Here is a 22,587-nt window from a genome sequence, read left to right on the forward strand (position 1 = left end):
AAATGCTTTTTTGAGAGCTATAATAACAATCAATTGATTGATAATCCTTGCGGTTTTGCATACTTGTAGAATGTAGAGGCTTTGAATCACTGACACAGGTCACAGGCCTGGTCACCAAGATTGACAGATGAAGTTTCCGATTGTTAAAGTGTTGTTGCTGGAAAATTATTCCATCCATTACTTGCCGCTGAATGGAGAGCACTCATTACGTGTGTTGTTCAAGCGCACACCTCGAGAATCGAACCAGTGCCGCTTCATCTTGAATCTTCTTCGTTCATGAAGCCATGCGCTAACCAACAGCTGTTGGAGCAGAGTGCCAAAATGCCAATAAAGTTGGTAAATTCAATTTCACTTGCAATTGTACAGTTTATAATATAAGATACGGTATATGGTACTGTAACTGTACTCTAAAGCTCACTGGATAGCCTACAGTACACACCTGGCTTAGCATTTAGCAAACAATCGAATGGAAAGATGCAACATGCGTTATTGACTAATGTATTTCAAGAACAGCCCTTCGGGAATGCACAGTCTGCTGGTTCATGTTCACATATGAATTGAGTTAGGGAACAAATCTGGAAATACCATGACTTCGTATTTTGTTAACTATTGTTTTAGAAATAAGATTACTTAACTACAAGCTGTTGTCATGGGGAGTAGTGAATCAGTTGATGAAAGCAGTGAAGAACCTTCTATATTGAAAGATCAAGTTGGTGGTATGAAATACATATTTGTTTAACTTTTTATCAAATTTAACCTGTGATTAAAATGTGATATTAATGTTTGGATGGCAGCTGACTTTGGTAGCATATTGGTCTTTCGCTGCCATTTTTGTTGTGCAAATAATTTGTGTTTTGTATATTTTTATGTTTTCCCCAAAAAAACAAATAAACTAAATGATCTTATTGAATTAGTCTTAGCTTTTGACTTCATTGTTACAAACTTCTTGTTTTGGTTCAGTTCTTTGGTTTGATTTTATAATACTGTATTTATAATTCAGGCACGTTTTAAACCTTTCAAGGTTTTGCCACCTTTTCCCGTTCGTTAACGTGCTGGTAGGTTTATATCAATTTTTGTAGTTAGTATCTTTTTCGTCCCGGACGCGTTAATGACAAAAAATAAAATGATTGATTGATTGTTTAGTGTTTAATCACAGAAAGAGTTCAGACGGCATGACAGATCTGGTGGCAACCACAACGTCTCAATTATGCAAATTAGCAAAACCTTATCCGCTTTTGTAATGTGTATTCAGTTGCTTAATATGTTCAATTGTTCAATGTTCATGTATTGTGTGCAGTCCTTGCAAAAGATGCTGCAGATGAAAATGTTGACAATAATATTCCCAAAAGAAAAGTATACACATTATGGCTCCATGCGTCAATAATGTGCGGCCGAGAGTTTCTATATGCTGTGGAGATTGTTCTTGTGACTCCAATTATTCTTCAACTCGGTAAGTATATATATGTGCTTTCAACAGAACTTGTTTTGTATTGTGTATAAAACAATTTAGTTGTGAAGTTGCAAACTGTAATATACAGTGTATAATTCAACCACTGCTTTATCTCCCTTGTAGACATTGTCAATAGATTTTACTTCTATAAACATCAGATTGCATGGTTCTTGCACAATGCACATGTTGAAATATCATTCTGAAGGCAATGCGGTTTTTTATTGTTTATTATCTCAGTTTTTGATACTTGGTACTAGTGCATGGCCATTAGCCAATGCTTTCTAAGTAAACGAAGTTCTCTGTTGCAATAAAGAGATTGCGATTGAAAACAGTTCCAATTGTGTTGTATCATGGTTGTATGCAGTGCACTGTACTTTTAATGTTACATACTTTTTACTGCAAAAAACTAACATGGAAAAGTTCTGTCCCCGCCTACACAAGGTTTCATGTCACATGACAATTCCGAAAAAAACTCTTTATTATCTGTTATGCCCCTGATAATTTTCATCTCACATAAAGCCACAAGTAACACAGAACTTTTCTATGACAGTTTCTGTTGTCATTTTTTGGCTCTGTTTGCTGCATCGAGAACTTTATTTTGCAACTTCTGCATTATATTTGAAATATATTATAGCCTATACTTTTTATCAGGCCTGTGGACTGTGGAGTCTGTCAAAAAAATACCGACTCCAACTTCTTGGTTTATAACTGGACTACTCCGGTTTCAATGTTTTTCTGAATTTTTTTCTTTTTTGACTTTTTGAAAATTAATTTCATTTAAGTTGTAATCTTATTTAAAATGGTGACTTTCACAAAAGCACGTGAAACTTTTTTCTCATTATTAGTCGAATCGCAAGCTTTTCTCACATGCCAAGCAAAGTAACATTTCTAATAAAATTTGGCAAAGAGTCTGAGCGTCGACTTATAAAAATTCGAAGACTAGTTCTACATCTACTTGGGAAGCAGTGCATTCAAATATAACTGCAAATACGTTCTAGGGCTTTGTTTGCGTTCTTACTTGAGTGAACATAAAAACACGACATCATCCAACGGATTTTAAAATGGCAAATTTTTAATGGATTTTTTATCTTGACTGCTGGGCGCGAGAATTTGGCCGCCTGGAAGAAGCTCTGGTCGGCCATGCTTGGTCGCCGGCAAAATATCGGAGCTTAGAGGCGTAAACTTGCAAATAAAAATTTTATTGTTCATCGTTTTGTATCAAGTCGGAGTCGGCCTTTTTTAACGACCCACTAAGGCCACGTCAAAATTTTGCCGACGCCACAGCGCCGCTTTTATACGCAACATTATTTCCAATATTGGTATCAAGGTGGCTGCTGTTTTGCAGGAATGCCAGAAAAATTTTACAGTTTCATGTGGTGCTTCAGTCCAATTGTTGGAGTTTTAGTCGGTCCTATCTTGGGATCGTGGAGCGATCGGTCCACTTCCAGGTTTGGAAGAAGACGTCCATATATTGTTGTGTTGGTTATTGGAGCTGTTGTTGGCTTGACTTTGCTCATCTTCAGCAAAGACATTGGTAATTACTTTATAATAGTGCCATTGTTGTTAATATGTCACATTTTAATGTGATTACATTATTTATTCATTTTAGTTTTTAATTCAGGTGTAACTTCAGCAATATTGGTTTGTAAACAATATTGTGCACATTCATAAATATGCTGCTGTGTATTGTTAATTGCTTTACTTGGTTTCAACACATTTTGTTGTTTGCTTACTTCCTCACGTCCAAAAATAGGCTTCCCTTCAGCAGCCTATCGGTGCAGTCCGAGCAAACGTCCCCAACCTGGCAAAAGAACAGAATCTCGACCCTAAAAACTTCAACGAAAAATATTATGTACCAACTTATACATTGTATTCTTGAAGTTTAGTTTTTCTCTAGCTTCCTAACAATCTTCCAATGTAGTTATATATTCAGGATGACGTTTTTTCCACTCCTTTGAGCGCATTATTTTAGTGTTGGGTGATATATCGAATTTTCGATACGATACGATATCTTTTCAATATAGATATTTATTTCAATTTCGTTCGATATTTTAACTGTTACAGCCTTAACTCGTAACTGCAAACCCCTACAAAAACGTTGACGAGGCCAAACGGCAAAAGTTGAAATTGCCTCGGCAATTGCTGTGAACGTTTATTACGAAAAAAATTGTACCAAAACATGTAAAACTAAAAGCGAAAAATATACTAGAGTAGGCTAGTCTATCACGACCGCACTGTTAGATTTGTTGCGATGTAATAATACCAAAAGTAGCGATAAAGCGAGCAACGCGATACGCACGCTGTTACGGTAATTCACGTTAAATAACTCAGTGAAGGGGGAAAGTAAGTTAATTTTGGGTTGATTCAACGTTTGAGTCAGCACAAATCAATTTAATTTTCCTGGCGGGTCATATTGCGTAACAATAATGCTCAATAAGAAATTTACGATTGTTTTACATTAATTCGGCATCTAGCGACGTTGAATTATCATAAAATAGCGTAAATTGCTCAACCAGGTACTAGCTTCCTGCGAAAAGATTGCCTCGATTTACGTATGCACTAACATAATTTCGGCGCAATTGGGACACTACGAGCAACACAAAGTCTGTTTAATAAAGAACTAGCTGTCAGAATCGGAATCATCAGATGTTGTATCGGAGGATGAGGTTGTCACGTCATCACTGGAATCAGACACATCAAGAGGCTCATCGCTTGGCTGTAAATCTACACTGTCTTCGCCGTTCGCAATGAAGCGTCTACGTTTTGCTGTTTTCGTGCTTTGATACCCATCCATCCACACGCCTCTTTCGCAGAGCTCCATCAGGGTGTTGACTAAGGAACAAATCTATGGCTGTGGCATAACGACTGGGAGGAATGTCTAACCCTAACCCAGTGTTTCCCAACCTGGGGGTAAATTACCCCCGGGGGGTAATTTGCCTGTTTTCGGCGGGTAACGAGACCGGAGGTAGTAAACTTTATAAAAGCGAAGGAATGGAACAGTCGTCTTTACAAGGAACTGTGCAAGAAGATGGGAGAAATATACGAAGTATTACTGTACCACACAGAAGTACGATGGCTGTCTCATGGCCAAGGATGCCAGAGCTTGGTTTTTCCACCTAGATCTGGGTTTTTTTGACCACATCTGGGTTTTAAGTTTTTTTATTTCAAATTTAGGTAAATCTAGGTTTTTTTGGTTTTTAACTTTGCACAGAGCTTGCACGGTATTAAGGCACCGGGATCTTCGATAAATGGTCCACACTGCAATACAAAAATGATAAGGTACCGGTAATGTTTTTTGCATCAGCTACTGCAGTCAGTGAGGTACAGGATGCTGAAGAAATGATCCAACTTTATGAAAATGTGGATGACTAAAAATTGGAGTAGTACAACTATTTGTGTTACTGAACATTTATTTATTGTGAATTTGAGTTATTCTTTTCAACATTATGTTCAAATAAAAAAAGGCTAAGCAGGGTTTATTGCTAAGAACCAAGTTTTTGTAGTTGTAGGCCTACACCAAACTGTAAGAACTAAGCAGGCATGATGATTCTCCTCAGCTGCAGTCTACAACTCACACAGCAAAAAGTTTAGTTCAAAACTCAAAACTAACCTTAATGGCTAGCCTATACACTCAATGAGTGAGCCTATACACTCAATGATATGAGTGTCACTCATACATCTAGTCAGTTTTAGAAATTTTGGTTAAACACACACTGAACCTTGCTAGCTAGACGCTTTACCATAAAGGTAATTTTGAACCAAAATCTTTGCTGTGAGCTCATATAGGCCTACCAAGCTCTTGTTTTTGTATATAGTTATATTACCGGTACACATATATTAACTACCATACCAACATAACATGTATATTGTATAATTATACATACGTGTTACTATTTGTAGCTTTCTGAGGCTTCTGTGTAATGATTTAAAATGGTGCTGAAAGCACACACAGGTTTTTTTTTTACCGCTTTACTACATATTTTCTGGACCTGGGTTTTTTTCGCCTCATCTGGGTTTTTTTTAGCACACAATCTAAGTTTATTGGAAATTTTTCGCTGGCATCCCTGCTCATGGCAAAGGATAACCCGCCTGGTCGAACTTCGTGAGGCTGTCCATGTTTTTCTGATAGAAAAGAAGTCCGACTTGACTGAATACTTCTCTAACCAACAGTGGATTTCCCAGCTGTGCTACCTGGCTGATATCTTTGGTGAATTGAACAAAGGCAATCTTTTAATTCAAGGCAAGAATGTAACTGTGATCGACACCGAAGTAGCCGGAGCAGCATTTATCGCAAAGGTTAAATTGTGGAACAAGCGAGTTGGAAGAAGCACAGTTTTAGACGTTTGACATGTATCTCGGAGGCAATGGACTTGAGTTGACAGCGGCGTTGAAGAAGGACATAGCTGACCACTTAGGCCAGCTAGCCAAGAAGATGGACAACTACTTTCCGAATTTGAACACGGCTAGTTTTCAATGGTGCACTGAGCCCTTCACATGTGATGACAGCCAGGTGGATGATGACGACTTTTTGGCCAAAGAAGAATTTATCACTCTCCGAATTAACAAAGCGTTGAAACTTGATTTCAATGGGAAAGGCTTAGAAACCTTCTGGTTTAGCAGACTCCAGGACGCACCAACATTAGCGACACGGGCATTAAATATCCTGACATCTTTTTCAACAACGTATCGCTGTGAACAAGGATTTTTAACTGTCTTGGGAAGGAAGACAAAGAAGCGCAATCGCCAGGATGTCGAAAGCGACACAAGAATCGCCCTCAGTACCACAAAGCCCAGGATCACAAAGCTGGCGCCTGAAGTCCAGGCCTGACCTTCGCATTGAATGTTTACCACGCATTGTTATCTTGTATTCAGCATTGTATTGCATTTTGATTGTCATAGTTAGCCCTTTGAAATACATAGCAATAAACATTTTTGTTTTTGAAAATTGATCGTGGGGGTAATTGGCTCACTTCAGGGTGGAGATTAGGGTAACAGCCAAAAAAAGGTTGGGAACCACTGCCCTAACCTTACAAGCGCTCGTGTGACCTCGGCATTTTTATTGCCGACGCTAATCCGCCATTCATGCATCTGCGTCGGCAATCACCTCGGCAGTTGCCGACACTAATTTCGAAGACTGAGAAACTCTTTTCTTAATTAGAACAAAAGTATCAAAATATCGAGTATTTTTTTCAAATATCGTATCGTTTTTTGTTTTTTTCAATATTGCCCAACACTACAGTATTTGTAAGTCTCAAAGTTGAGCAAAGAAGGTATTGTCGTTGTCCCATGCTCGAGTGATAATGTACCCCCACTGTTACACAGAGAGTTATGCTATTAATTGGCAATAAGAAGATATTGTCCATGGGCCTACCTACAGTTATGACCCGATTATGGTCTACAATTTTCCCTGGTTCCTTTTGAACTAATATTACTCTAGCTCGTCCACAGCTGCAACATTGGGAAATCCCAGTGAGGACAGCCAGCGACTATGGGGAGTGGTAGTGGGGGTTCTGGGAGCACAAGTCATGGACTTCTGCTTGGACCAGTCGGAAACCCCCCTTCGTGCGTACACCTTAGATGTGTGTTCATCTGAAGACCAACAACGCACGTTTGCCCTCCAGACCGTCTTCATCGGTGAGTATGTTTGTTGGTAATGCCAAGCAGCCCTAGATCTTGCTAGGTCATTGATAGAACAATCTGCTTTTGATATTCGATACTTTGCTGGTTTATATTAATAAATTATTGATGTCCAGGAACTTGTATTCGTGCAAGAATCGCTTGTACCAAAATACTTTACACTTACAGAAACGCAACAACTCCCATTCATGTTTATCACATCATAATGAGGAAATTTTAAAGGATTGCTCTCCCTTCAGCGGAACCTAGTGGATGGAATAATTCAAAGACACAATACATCAACAACTTCACTCTGTCACTTTCGGTGACCGAGCTTACGTCGGTGGTTCAAAAGCCTCTACAATGCGAAACTGCCTGGATTTTACTCCCTGAAAGAAGCTTTCTCAGTCCAAGCATAAAGATTTCCGCAATCAATCAAACGGATTCAGCGTAACAATGGAATGTGGACGTGGCTGTTGTTATAGGCTCCGATTGCACTGCAATTGTTCGCTTATAAAGCTTTTAGAATACTTTTGTTGTTTGCCATGTTTGCCATGCACATCATCATCATCTGCTTGTTTGTTGGCTCAGGAGTTGGAGGAGCACTCGGGTTCATCGTGGATGGAATCGACTGGCAAGGCACGAGTTTCACCAAGTTCCTGGGATCCCAGATCAAAGTCGTCTACATCTTTGCTGTCTTTGTGTACCTCGCCACCACTGTCGCCAACCTCGTCAGTATAGAAGTGAGTCCACTTAACTAGGTCGGAAACTAACCTTTCCAATACACTTGTGCGTTGTCATACACACATCGTCCCACCTAGAAGATCGGTCACTTTAGTTTGAGTCATGACTTTCTGATCTGTCATATTCTGCAGAATTTTGCTAACTTTTGGTGACTGTCTAAATAAAATTTTGAAAAATTGTAGGCTATTTGAACGTTTTCTTTGCTGTCTTCTCCAGGTAACACAATGAATTTAACATCATCGGGCGTTGAAAAACAACGACAAACTGATTCATAAAATTGCAGTCAGATCGTTAATCAGTAGTTAACAACCTGAACATTTTTCGACTAACCAGTACTTCTTTCATTTTTTTTACTGCTTCCCCAAGACAACAAAAAGCCTTTATATCATTACCAGCCACCAAAAAGTAAAAACATTTAGAAAATATCAGTGAGACAGTAACAGTAGCGGTAATCAAAATAAAAAAATCAGGCCCGTCTCCAGGTTGCCATGGTTGGGTCTATGTCAAACGGACTGACTATCTGGCTGGTGCAGCCCATGCTCTCCTTGACGAATGAGATCTCGAGTTTATATCTCCAACATCGCAGAAATGTCTTGGGTTTTCGGATCATTGTTTTCATGTCTGGGATGGAGTAGATTCCTATTCGCGTTGCGTCTGTAGTTTGGCTCGAATGCTTCAATGCTGTTTACACAAATAGTTGAAAGTGATTCCTCAAAGACCATCTCAAGTGAAATTCATAAATTCTAAGCGAATGTTTAGATTACTGCAATCCGAAGTGTCGAGAGCTCTGTAGGATGAAATAGTGGTGCGACACCGATGAGCCCAACCTTATGAGCGAAACACGTATATATCGCTCTCAATTTTGCCACCCTCGATTGCCGTGAAACATTTGAAGTACTGGTAGTGCAATTGTTTGAAGAATTTCTATTATGAAGATTTGTTCCCATGCTAACGGCATCATAAAGCATGCCTTCGCGTTCACTTTTTTCCAGTGCGTTCAGAGTCCATCACATGAGTCAGCGTACAATCGTACATGGGCTGTGCGCATCGTGCGTTGTGTACTATACGTCTATTTAATTAACATCCCAGAATGCAATTATCGCCACATGAGTTAAAAAGCTTTTAAACAAAGAAGTGTTCGCTCAGCCACCTGGCTGCTCTATACTTTACAAGTACGCGAAAGTGCCAGGATTAATTCTCGAGGAAGCTTTTCCAGTCCGAGGATAGAGATCAAATCAATCAATTATGTCACAACATTGATAGCTTCATGAAGCTGGCATTCGATGAATGTGCAAAGTGGATTGTGACTCAGACTTCCATCGCCATCTGCTTTTGTCCATGAAATGCTGATTTAACGCGAAAACCAATCATGAAATCCTTGATTTGATGAGTTGACAAAAGTTATTACGAAGGAATCATGACTTGTTTGTCAAAAGTCATCATGATGGTTGTCTGTGTTTGTTGAATTCGTGGATATGCAAACCTACTTGACACGAGTCTCCTAGTCAGCAAACGTTCTTTTAATGTCTAGTGACGCTGAAAAAAGCACCTGACAGAGCCAGCCACATTGCTTTCTTGCAGTGTTCGCTAAAATTAAACGTTTTGTCGAAGTTGTGTCTGAAATGCCGATTAGCCACTTTCTAGAAATGCTTTTGAAGTTCTGAAACTTTACTTTTTGTTATGTTCGTGACGTCGTAAAGTGACGACACGAAAAGGCATCAGGAAGGGGCATCTAGTTTTTTTATGGTGCTCACTCACGAATTCATAGAAACTTATCTTGTCCTCTTCCCTCTAGGAAACCCCTTGGAGCAAGAAAGTTACTTCTTGGGAAACAAAGCTAGGCCTATGCAAATGTGGACCTTCAAAATTATCTTCCATTAAAAAATCAGCCTCAAGACAAACCACAGGTGGCTCAGGTGATGAAACGGTTTGTGCTAATTTTGAGTTTGTTTTCACCGCCTTTGCTACGCGGCGATTGGTTACTCCTTGTAAAAGAGCATTTTGGTGCAACTTCAACACTTATCGTGCGAGGCTGCAATAACAATGCATTGCTGCAGAATGCGGGAAGACTCTTGCGTCTGGAGGGAGCGGATGCCACGTGACCAATCACAACCTCAACGTCACATCCGGTGCCTTGGTTAGTGAAAATTTTATTTGTAGGTTGTTAACGTTTCTTCTACGTTGTGCGACTATTTACTTAATAATAAATTAATTTAATAAACAGACGAAGCTATGTTAAACAAACCACCGTCTTAACCACCGCAATGTCATACATTTGGCATGTCTAGACTGCAGTTCTTTACCGATTGTAAACTTTAGTTAGAACCGTTGAACTCTTCACGTTCAGTAGAATCGTATTTCCACTTAGACCAGACCCCTCTGCACTGTCTCGATTGCAAATATTTTCACCATTGGGTATCGTCTGTCACGTCTCAATCGGTTAGTGATGAAATAATCTGCCTTATTGTTTGCTCAGGTGACGCCATGTGGAGGCGAGGAAGCCACCAAACGAACCACACAAGGTGAGCTGTGTAGTGTGTAGCTCACCACCATGTCAGGGAAATTATGTTACGAATGTTGGACGACTATGGCAATATTCCTCCAGCCAGCATGCCAGTCATTGTTTCGTAGATTCAGCGTTTGTGGTAATTTTAAAAAACAGACAGATTTGCTGGCTAGGCCAGTGGTCGCCATATGATTGAGTTGGGCACCACAATATTGTTTGCAAACTTGTCTTTTTCGAGCCATTGTGGCCATTACCTGTCCGATTCCTCATAGTCAACGGCAGGGCTGGATTTCAGCCAGAACGGACCGGAGCGCCGCTCCGGAAGCTCGATCAAAAAGTTGACTTGTCCGGAACGGCGTTCCGGAAGCTCAAATATTTTATATTCTTGTTATGCTTTGCCCTGTTCAGCTGCTTAAAATCATATGGCATGTCGACAACATTTTTATCTTCTTGTTTGATTAGTGTTGTATGTGATGGCGCGGTTGTGATGTTAGGTCGCAAAAATGGTGTGCAAAAATTGCTTCGTGATGAATTTCCAGACATTGAGGTGACGTGGTATTGTGCAAACCATAGATTGGAACTATCGCTTCGTGATGTTGTAAAATCAGTCAGTAGCCTAATGTGAATCGATTTCGATCTTTTATGGACAAGCTCTATTGCCTTTACCACGCTTCTCCTAAATATAGCAGGGAATTGGGTGAATGTGCAGCGCGCTGTTGAAGTGCAGTTGTTGAAAATCGGAAGGGCACTGCGCACACGTTGGGTAGCCTCCAGTTTCCGCACAGTTACTACCGTCTGGAATGATTTTCCGGCACTTGTCGAACATTTCAAAAAGGGAGCTAGTAGTGACACAAGAGATTCTCGGGAACGTGCGAAATACATGGGCTTCGTTAGAGGGGAGGCGCGGGGGTGATTACTCCCACCAATTTGAGTGGGGGATAACTAATGCAAAACTACCCCCCACTAAAGGGTGACCCAAAAAAAACGGGCCCCGCGTACACTTTATGTCATATCTCCTTTATTTCTTCACCGATTGCCCTTATTTTATAGGACATGACAGAATCAACGACCGTAAGTACACCAAGACCCCAGTGGGAGCTGGGACAAAGAATACACTGTGTTAAATTTTACTGCAAAACAAGCTCGTTTAAGAAAACCCAGCACAGTTTCATGCATCATTTCGAATGTGAAAATGCTCCATCCAAACGCAGAATTCAGAACTGGGTGGACCACTTCGAGAAGTATGGGACCGTGGAGAACCTCAACACTGCCAGTGAGAACCGTCCAGGCCACTCGGGACGTCCCAAGAAGCGGACAGCCGAGTTGGTCGAAAGTGTGAGGGAGTCTCTCCAGCAGAGTCCGAAACGCTCTGTGCGTAAACGAAGTCAGTCTCTCGGTATGTCCTGTGAGACTTGCAGGAGAGTGCTGGTGAACGAATCAGGGCTTGCCACCCATAGAGAATACAGACGATGCAGACCCTTACAGCCTCAGACAAGAAGCAGAGGAGCGCTATGGCAGTCAAGATGCTCGAGAAGATCGAGGGGACACCAGGTTTCCTTAACCTCCTTTGGACCTCAGATGAAGCCCACTTCCATCTTGACGGAAAGGCGAACTCCAAGACAAATGTCTTCTGGGGATCCTCCAGACCCACTGAAGTAGCCACCAAGCTTCTGCACTCTCCTCAGTGCACAGTGTGGGCTGCAATCTCAGTCAGAGGCATCATCGGACCAATCTTCATCGAAGAATCTGGCGCAGCAGTGACAGTCAACAAGGAGCGGTATGTGGAGGTCCTCAAAACCTTCAAGAGTGAGCTCCAGACCCTCTACCCGTCGCTCATGAGCAAGTTCTGGTTCCAGCAAGACGGGGCAAGTTCTCACACCTCAAACCTGTCCCGAGATTGACTGAAAGAGAACTTCGGAAGCCGAGTGATCAGTCTCAAGACTGATTTTGAGTGGGCACCCCATAGCCCGGACCTAAGCCCCCCAGATTTTTTCCTTTGGGGCTATCTTAAGGACAGAGTGTACGCAGGGAAACCCAGAACCATCACGGAACTCAAGGAATCCATCAGGGAGGACATGAGAGCCATTCCCAAGTCAGTCTGTAAGAACGTCATGGACAACTTCGTGCTGCGCCTCAACAAATGCACGGAGGTAAATGGAGGCCATCTAGAACACATGCTGTAGAACGGAGAAAAAAAGGTCAAAGACCCTAGTGTTTTGATGAGATGTTTTGAACATAATAAACTAGTTATAACCAAAATTTCATTTCATTCGGACAAAACACTAAGAAACGGGGCCTAGTTAGAGTTGGGGCCCGTTTTTTTTGGGTCACCCTGTATAGAGATAAAAATTTAATTTTTATATTTTTTCTACTTTTGTGTTTTATTTTCGTTTTTTTATGTTGTTGCACAACTTTTTAGTTGTTTGCTTGGAAACTCTGACTCGCACGACACCACAAATTTGCAATAGAGACCTGCATATTGCTATGGGAATTGTTCAGGAGCTAAGCAGTTTGCAAAATCAATCTGGCAAGTTTAAAATTGCCCTGCAGGAGGAATCCCACCATGGCTTGCACACTTTGTGCCAAACAAGATGGCTGACACGTGTACCGGCCATTTCTTCAGTGTTGTCAAACTACGAAGCCTTGCTAAATACACTTCAAAATTTCAACAATGCGAAATCATTAGGCCTTTATTCCCAATTATTGCAAGGCAACACATACTTTGCATTGCAGTTTTGCCAAGTTTTATTCAAACCACTTGAAAAGATAACTGGCCTGTTGCAGATCAAGTCTTGGCCTATACCATCAGCAGGGGCGCCGGAAGCGGGGGGGCAGGGGGGGCAATGGTGCCTTTTTAAAGTTATGTAAGCTACTGCACATTTTGCAATATAACAATTTCTGCTATTCGCTTTTAGCCTATTTATAATCTTTCATTTTTGCCTCAAAATAATATTTACGGCACAAAATTTTGCAACTGCAACACAGTAGCCTACAGGCCTTAAAACTCGTTTTTTTTTCGGCAGCCATCGTGGCCTACTGGGAGCTCCTTCTCGGCGGCCAAATCTGCGTGCTTGGAGGCCAAAATACAAAATAAAAATAACGATAGCACAAGTAAATAAAATTAAACTTGCAACAATGCTAAAATGATCACTTAGCGTTGTTGAAGTCTGGGCCTGGGCGACAGCCTACAATAGAATCGTTGCACCACGCAGTAACTGCTTTATCGGGATTGTAATCCAGTACTGCAGGACCATCTAACGACACTCGCACGAGTGTCTCCAATGTGGCTTATTTTAAAGAAGTTCGCCACTCCCCTAGAATTCTTTTTAGCAACGAAAAACAACGTCCGAGATGTGTTGACGATGACGGCAAGGTAATAAAATAAGTATTTCAATGATGTGAAGGACATTACTAAAAGAAGCATAATTTTTGCAAAATAACTTATGATCAAAAAATGTTTTCCCCTCGGATGTCAACTATCCTAGTTCTCCTTTTCAACAACGATTCAATGTCCGACACCATCGAATCGACATAAAAACGACAATATTGCCAGCCGATGTATATTAGCATTTCGGATTAAGACTTTGTTAAAATAAACGTCGGGAATTACAAACAAGACTTACAGCGCTGGTGATCGTAGATGGATATATTCCATCAATAACAAATATTCCCGCACAATGCAACAGTGGCGATTATGACACGCTGACCTAATTCTGCGTCACTCTTTGATACTACATATTTTCGACATTTAATCCACGGAATTGCGAAATTAAATAATTGGCTAGAAGAGACCGGCGGCCAAACTTGGCCGACTGAGGAAGTAGCACCGGCGGTCATTCAAGCACTACTTAGCGGCCATGGCCGCCGGCTGCTTTGAAGCTTAACAGTAGGTTGCATCATTATAACAATATAACATAGCATGATGCCCTTCTTTGTGTACCGGACACTTGTAGGCTATCATTACTCAATAGCCTACATAGTGAGCTGAAGGATAAAACTTGAAAAAAATTGGCCCTTTAGTAAACAAAAGTGCCCTTTTTATGTAATCTTGCCCCCTCCCCAGTCTAAAATCGTTCCGGCGCCCCTGACCATCAGCGACATGATGGAGCTGGTTGAAAACTCAAAAGTTAATTACCAGAGTCTTAGAAATGAAGAACAATTTATGCAGTTATACAAGGAATTTTAGCAGCAAGTAGATAGCTTAGGCTTAGCTAAAGTCCAAATTTCAAGAAAGCGCTGTGAGCAGAGTGCTTCCCATATGACCTCGCCTCTCATTACAAAAGACAGTTCTATGCATCTATTGACAGCATAGTGCAATGCCTCACCCACCGCTGCAATGGCGAAGAAATTAAAACTAACCAAATGCTTGAAGAAGTTTTAATATCTGGCACAGTCAACGACAGTGCTGTTACAGCGTTGGAACGATATGGCTTCGACGTGAAAATTTTGGGCTAAGATTTAAGCCACTTCCATCAGAAATTTGGGCCGATCAAGTATGTGTGCGATGTTCGAAACAAGTTAATGGGACTTAGGCCTATTATTGTCAAAGAGTTTTATGCCAGTGTGAAAAAACTTGTAAAATTGCTATTGGTCAATGGCCCCTTTTCTGCAGAAGCTGAAAGATCGTTTAGCTCGCTACGCCGCTTAAAAACATGGCTCCGAAGCACAATGACTGCTTTAAGACTTAATTTCATTGCCATGTGCAATGCCCATTAAGTGTATTTGGATGAACTAAGTGTAGATGAAATCTGCAAAGAATTTTGTTTCAACAATGCACAAAGATTTAAAGTCTTTGGCGACTTCTGGCTGTTCTGCTTAGAATAGAAGCAGAGTGCACACAGTGTTTTGTTTGAGTTGAGGTGTTCGTTTATAATGTTATTTCTTTGTGGTTTTTGTGTGATTTTGGCACAAGGTATTACCTGGGTGTTATGGCATTTTTTGTTTAGTGTTATTTCTTATACGGCGCAGATGGTAGGCCTTCCTGTAGTATCGATCAAGATGTTTCCATATTTTTAGTTCTTGTAAAAGTTAATGCATTTTAGCTTTAATTTATTTTTTCTGAGTTGAATGTAGGCCTAACCCTAGATGCGGAAACATTTCATTTTCCTGTGGATGTTATGGTACAGGTTGTCGTGCTATAGGCTATTCAAGTATTCATGTAATTGTAAATTAAGTTTTATAGATTATAGCTTTGACCATAACGCTTTTGGCCTTTTAAATCTAACCTTTTAGCGTCTGTTGAAGTGCAAAATTTGGAGGACTTGAGCCAAGGAAGAATACAGAGAGGGATTTTGCGTACGTCCCCTCTTCCAGTCAAAATTGTCTCAAAACCTCAAAAAATGTGGCAAATGTTAAAAAGCTTTTGCTCGTGATTTCAGATCCGTTGAAAGAATTTTTCGATCTTAAATTGTGCTGAAAGGCAAAAATTTTGCGCCTTCGGCGCGAAACATGCAGCTTTAGACGCTGTATAAGAAACTGAAGCTTTCAGTAATGCGAACGGGGTCTGGAGAGCGACCTTCCAGAAGTATATCTGATGCGATAATCCAATAAGCCCCTGTCGATGTCAAACCATCGTTCCCGCTCCTGCTTAAATTGCCCCCCCCCACTCTCAAGAAGTGTCCGCAGCCCCTGGCGAAATATCAAGGACTCTTGTCGAAGATAACATCCACGGATTTCTTGTTGGACTTGGCTTTGATGTACGAATTCTCGCAAGAATTATCCGAAGTAGCCTAAGCCTCGAACTGCAAAACAGAGCATGTACTATTTGGGATGCAGATAACAAAATTAATAATCTTGCAAAATTATTTGAAACACGTAGGCACGAACCCGGACGACATTATCGCATTGCCAAGGATGCTGAAGAAAACGTAGAGTTCAAAGGTGTTGAATTGCATGCAAACAATTGCAGAAATAGCCCGCTAATCAATCCCCGCATCTTCTATCATCACTTAGGAAATTCCATCCAAGATCACTTGTTGAATTCAACAGACTTGTCATTTATTAGCTGCAAAATACTTGATTCAACTCTGCCAGAGGACACAGTAGGCCTAATGACACATGGAGAAAACGAAATCATCGAAGTGGCAAAGAGATTGAGCTTAGATGAACGCGAAGCTGTGAGAGGACTTCGTGAATAGATAACTACGGTACGAAAAGAAGATCCCAGAGTCTTCAAAATTTGATAACGTCATTAAAATACCTTCCAATTTCATCGAGCGAGTGTGAACACGGATTTTCAGAAATGAACCTCATAGGCTAGGCATAGGCCTACTGACATCTGACCGTGCTTCTCTACACACTATGTAACTGTTTCAAGTTTACTCTTTATACGAATGGTCGGTCCTCCACTGAGAAAGTTTTCACCAGCGAAGTATGTTGGATCCTGATTACGCCAGGGACGTAACCCGGCAATTGAGACCCGAAGTCGCCAGAGGTTTTATGGTTTTGAATACGATAAATGTCTTAAAAAATTGTACTGTAGGAGGCTATAACTTGTATTTTTTAGTGTTATTGTTTCACTAAAATACGAATGTTTGCGGTGAACAAGGCTATATGATACTTACTTTAGCAACGTTTTACGTAGGTCTACATCAAGTATGTTGTTTTAAAGTCTTATAAGGGCATATTTCTGAATCTCTTCTACGGCACCTAGCGCATTTGGAAAGTAAAAACTAACGTTCCGGAAGCTAATCTTCTGGAAATCCACCACTGGTCAACGGTAACACCGAAACTGTCGGTCTCATCATGGCACAATAATATCTGAAATCAAGTTCAAGTAGTTTAGCTAATCCTAACTAGTCGTTTGTTTGCAATTGTGAAATAATGGCTATGTGGCTCCGGTTGCTAGATGCCCACTCGCTATGGCCCGACAATGCATTCCCTGCCAACGTGTTGTGTGTATCATGATGCTCAATATAATAGAGAGCACTTCCTTTGTTCAGACCAATCGATGCATCGAGTGGGCCGCCCTGTCACCCTCTTCCCCCGCATCTCCATGAGCAAGGGATTGTACATGTCCACCTCGTGTCCGGGGGGGCTACATGGGGATGGGGTGCCGGATGATGATAAGTCGTTAGCGTCATTTGACAAACTTGACTCGACAATTGAGGAGGAAGATTCAAACTTGCAAAGTAGCTCTAGTGGAGGTAAGTGATTTCAAATAAATGAACGAGTAACTTTTCTTCGTGGACTCAACTGGCTTGGGGAAATGCATTTTTTTATAGTTTTGTTTTGATATGTTTTGCTTCTTTTGTTTAAGTTAACTGAAAAACCGAGGTCATCAATATCTTGTCATACTCACAACTAACGGACTTGCGGCTATCGAGGCTTGTACTCTAATTAGCCTCCGGTTTGAAACCTGCTGCATTGGTCACTGTTGTAGATTACATCTTTGACATACCATGCTGCCGGTAAAAACATAGTCAATTGCTTGTGCTTCATTATTAAGGCCGCTGAACATACATGATATAAATGACGCGTTTTGAGTCATCACTAAGTAGCATTGACCTTGCATCCCGATGTCATTATGCGAACAATGTGGGCTTCAATTCTAGATTCGACCTCGGAGTAGAGATGCTGCGCTGGAACCAAAACGATATCAGATAACAAAAACTTTATTGTTACAAAACGTCTATTTTGACGCCCCATGATGTCACACGATAAGGGACATCCCGGCCGCAGCTTTCCAAAAGGTATCATAAAAAATTCCCTACTTTGAAGTTTGACCAATCAGAGTGGCGCTGATCACTAGGGTAGGCACTTTAACATTTATTACTTTGAACTTTGTTTGGTAATTAATTACAGAAGAAAAAAGAGCAATAGCAGTGGTGGGAATCAAACCCACGTTAGTGAAATGGCTACCATCGCCCTAACCCTTTGCACCAAGTCAGCCGATGCCAAACCGATGATTTAATTGAGCTACGATAATCGCTTTTCCTTTGTTCTTCGGAAGTTTCAACATAGGGGATTTTTTATGGTACCTTTTGGAAAGTTGCATCCTGGCCAGGAAAAGTTACCTTGTCAAGCGATGTAACCCCCCGGGTTATTGGTATGCTGTCAAATTTTCATTTATTTAGCTGATTGTGAAAATGTTTCTCTCTCGATGCCAACTCTACAAGTCAAGCGATCCTTGCCGCGCCGGAGGAGTTTGTTGGACTTCATACGGAGCAGGGAGTTCTCTTCATGGTCCACCAGATCCAGGGATTATAATTCAACCTCCGCCGAAATCATCCCAGAGAGCTTAGAGAACTCTGACAGCAGCAAGCAGTTAATCAAAGATGGTGCGTCGACGTTTACACCAACGCACGACTTGGCCACCCGAAATGATGTCGTCATCACCACAAAGTACAACTCGCATTATGACGGCATTCGTACTGATGACAAACATTCCACCGCGGCGAACGGATGCGCTGATGAGAGGCATCACCGTGTAAAAGAGGGGCAGAAACAAGATAAAAAAGAAACAAGAAAGAGGAAAGAGGCGGAAGAAGGTATCATCTTGGTGTTTTGTCATTTACCTGTTTATTATTTGATAACTGTTCACAATCAAGTTATTTGTTAGCAATGATTGTTGTTACGAATCAATATAAAGCAAGCAGAAAGATTCACACTTACCCAGTTGTCGGGTTCTAACTTTCCACAATCTGGTTACGCAAGATTAAGTGATTATTAAAACCATGTTCCCTTTTAACAACCGGTTCGCCAATCATTTGTTGTTGTTAGACTCAGTCGATGTAAGTTTGTTGTGAGACAATAAGCGCGTTTCATATACCATTCCTGTTCACACCTTCAAGCACATTATGCTTCTGTGGTGCCAATACATGCACATACAGAAAACATGATGGTTACGGTGCTTATTGATTTTTTGAAGTATGTGATTTTACAAGTGATGGAAGGATTTGGAGACATCGCTGTAACCTTGTCGCCTTTATTGTGTACACGTTCAGTCATGTCATTAAATTTCATGCCAGACGCAGCCACATGCTCTTAAGGGGAACCTTTCAAGCATCGCACTGGCGCTCACCAATCGTCTTGTGATTTGTTGCTTTTATTGCGCGATTAATTTCTATTCTAGTGTTCCTGTATCTCCTTTGCATGAAGTGGTGGTGAGAGCCCTGGAACGGCAATCGAAAGGGCGCCGGTTCGACACCGCTCAAGAGCATGCGATTGTGTCTTTGGCAGGACACTTAAAGGCATGCTTACTGAAGGTGGATACGAAGATTGGCTTCCTTGCCTTCCCGTCCACTTAATCTAAATCTTCAACCACCGGGTGTAAGCCTGGATACGACAAACAAAACAGAAAAAACTTTGCATGAAGAATCCTATTGACCATAAAGTTCATTTGCAAAACATCTACAATCAATGTTTTTTCAGACCGACACGTCTCCCTGAAGCAGTTGTGGTTGTCCATAGCAACCATGCCAACTCAGCTCAAGTGGCTCTGCTTCTGTCAATTGTTGGGCTTTGTCGGCATGGAGACGGTGTTGCTGTGGTACACCGATCTCATGGGCAGGGTTGTCTATCTGGGAGATCCCCAGGTACTTATTATAATTTTGCTAATATGCTCTTTTCAATGCAAAGTAAAGCCACCACATGATTTGAGTTTCAGTTTTAGCCTAACCTATGTACTAGCAAGTTTTTATTCAGTCCGATATTATTTTTTGGTGTTGAAGATATTGCGTCACCTTGCCTCCAATCCACCTCCAAGTGTATGATTAAAAGTCTTGCCTAGACACAGCTACATGCCCAGACCGGTTGTCGAATTGGGGTCCTTTCTATCACCAGTCAGCTTCACCGAGTGGTAGTGAAAGTAGACATGTACCAATAACAATACTTTTACAGATATTACTTTTTTAGGTCGATACCGATGTTTTTGGCGATACTTTGGTTTTGTAAAAAGAAGCAGTTTTTGTGTTTGCAAGGAGTTAGATCGAAAGCTAAGTTTTACCTTGTTTGCATGGAAAGCACCCAAGAGCCTACTTTGCACAACAGATTCAAATTGTGTTATTCTGTAACATGCCTTTGGTTTGCAGGCTCCTGTCAACTCTACACAGTTTGTTTCGTACAACGCGGGTGTGAAGATGGGCTGCTGGGGACTCACTGTCTACTCAATGGCTATGATTATCTTTTCCGGTGAGTTTTGATGAGAATTTCAATCGTTTAAATGTAAAAAGTTTTGTGCCTGCCAATGAGAGGTGTAGGTGGAACCGATATGCAGGCCATGCACGCAGTGACGTTGATGGGGGTCTAGGAAGCGCTGTTGGAACCGGGATCATTTTTGGGGCCGGATTTTTTTCACGGTCGCAAGAAAGAAGACATTGCTGCATATTCTGTAGAGTTCTATTGTTTTGTTTAAAACTCTCTTATTATTGGAAGGTAGAGCTTTGTTTTCGCATCGAGTCCAAATTGTTCTCTCAACGACCCTGTATGTGCGTATCAAAGGTGTATGCGACCCTTAAGTCCACAAAACATATTTCTTCCCGAGTGGGTTTTAACGATTCCTATGTCAACTTAGCCTTCCCAGGTATTACAATTTAACATCAGTTTAACCTCCACAAATTTTAAATCAATGTAAAAAAGATTCTCCTACTTCTCCATGATTCAAAGATTGCACAGAACCATTCACGCTGTGGTGTCAATCCGCTCATTCTTTGTGCCAGTGGAAGCATCTTTTGTCGCATAATCTCACTAGCTTCCAAACGTTGTTATTTTTTCAGTCGCCATGGAGCGGATGGATTTACTCACACGATGCCGCACTCGAAGCTTATATTCGTCCGCCTTCCTGTTGATGGTTGTGGCAATGGTGTTCATGTTTTTATTTCCCAATAAATACGTGATTCTGGTGCTTAGTTGGTGCGTGGGAGTATCTTTCGCTATCATGCTGACAGTTCCCTACTATCTAGTCGGCAAGTACCATCAAGATTCCAAGGTAAGGGCAATACAGTAATAGTATACAACTCTGACAGCAAAATCCGTCATTTTTACATTGAATCAACGTCTGCAGACATTGAATCAATGTAAAATTGACGGATTTTACCGTCAGGGAAGGACACTGATGGTACCAAAAAATATACGGTACCTTGTTAATGTATTAACTGAACTTTTTAACTTGAGAAGTCAAAATACTTTGCGTTAGTTGTTGCTTCACATTTACAGAAGTATTTATAGTTGCGTCATACAAGTAATATAAAAGGCTAAAAGCCCGCTCATTAGACAATTAGATTGCACTTAACTGTTGTGCGTGTTATGCAGTACGTCAGTAAAAGCCCAGGTGGTTCCAAGAGGGGGTTTGGGTTGGACTGCGCCATCCTAGCCTGCCAGATGTACGCCGGCAACGTCTTCTCCGCCTCCACCAGTAGCCCAATCATCCACCTGTGCGGGACCTGCAGGGCCATGCTTTTGCTAACCGCAGCCTGCCATTTCTTGGCCTTCTTTGGTGCGTATTTCTTTGTCACTTATCCTGACAGTGGCAAGCCGTGTTGTTATGAGGACTACATTGTGTCTGTGGCCGAGAGTGGTTGAAGTTATTTCAATGTTGCCAGTATTGTGACGACACAAATGTGACGAAGTTGTTGAGATGCTTTGAGTTAGCGCAGCATGTTAACCATTTGGTGGTGTTAAAAATTTTTTACCTGTTTGTCTTCAAAAGTGTTAATTATTTGTGAAATATGGCACGACAACGGAAGTTTCTGTGAGTTGTGAAAACGATTATTTTTGTGCTTTTGCAAGAGCTACTCATGATTGCACTTATGAGCTGTCGCTTCACCACATCACTTGTTCTTAAACCAGTTCGTTGATTGTTTATTGACTCCTGCACACGCCATTTTATGGTGTACTACTCAGTATCTTTTCTTGCACCAGTATTAACGACTGTGACCTTTACAAAAGTAAATATCGTTTTAAGTGACCTTTGAACCTACTCGTGCGTGTGTGTCTGATTTATTAGCCCACCAGCTTGTTCAAGGTGGACTGTTGCTTTAATTTCAGTATTGATGCTTTGCAATTGTAGACACTGCTCTATTTTTAGTTGATACAGTCGCCCCCTTGCTGCACAAGTGTTGCCTCGTTGCTCAGGTTTACTGTCTTATACTTCGCACACCTCATTTGTTCTAGTCAACCTCTGCTACCTCACAAAGGTTATTAAATATTGACGTTAAGAAAACTGCCGTCTTCTTCTGGTGAGCTGTGATATTGCATCTGGGAGGAGGAGGAGCATTCCCCCCTAGTATGTCATATTTGCACTTTTTGTCACAAATATACTAAATGGTAAACC

At 41.2% G+C, this 22,587-nt stretch overlaps 1 protein-coding gene across 1 annotated transcript; it reads left to right on the forward strand.

Moving 5' to 3' along the window:
* Nucleotides 1–1,333: 1,333 nt before the first annotated feature.
* LOC145783872 (polyamine-transporter SLC45A4-like) lies at nucleotides 1,334–22,582 on the forward strand. Its single transcript, XM_082595624.1, has 13 exons — nucleotides 1,334–1,450; nucleotides 2,796–2,984; nucleotides 6,899–7,084; nucleotides 7,658–7,809; nucleotides 9,606–9,726; nucleotides 9,868–9,947; nucleotides 10,287–10,332; nucleotides 17,258–17,461; nucleotides 18,392–18,805; nucleotides 19,689–19,852; nucleotides 20,348–20,447; nucleotides 21,032–21,243; nucleotides 21,567–22,582. The coding sequence occupies exons 1-13, from the start codon at nucleotides 1,384–1,386 to the stop codon at nucleotides 21,834–21,836; spliced, it is 2,205 nt and encodes a 734-aa protein (XP_082451750.1). The 5' UTR covers nucleotides 1,334–1,383; the 3' UTR covers nucleotides 21,837–22,582.
* Nucleotides 22,583–22,587: the final 5 nt, after the last annotated feature.

This window comes from Aplidium turbinatum, chromosome 15 (genome assembly GCF_918807975.1).
Source record: "Aplidium turbinatum chromosome 15, kaAplTurb1.1, whole genome shotgun sequence".
NCBI lineage: Eukaryota > Metazoa > Chordata > Ascidiacea > Aplousobranchia > Polyclinidae > Aplidium > Aplidium turbinatum.

Bases quoted from the DNA above. Each gene is read 5' to 3' on its own strand.
- LOC145783872 (XM_082595624.1), top strand. From the start codon at position 1,384: ATGTGCGGCCGAGAGTTTCTATATGCTGTGGAGATTGTTCTTGTGACT. The intron at 10,333-17,257 runs GTGAGCTGTGTA...TCCTTTGTTCAG, and splicing joins CACCAAACGAACCACACAAG to ACCAATCGATGCATCGAGTG. The intron at 21,244-21,566 runs GTAAGGGCAATA...CGTGTTATGCAG, and splicing joins AGTACCATCAAGATTCCAAG to TACGTCAGTAAAAGCCCAGG.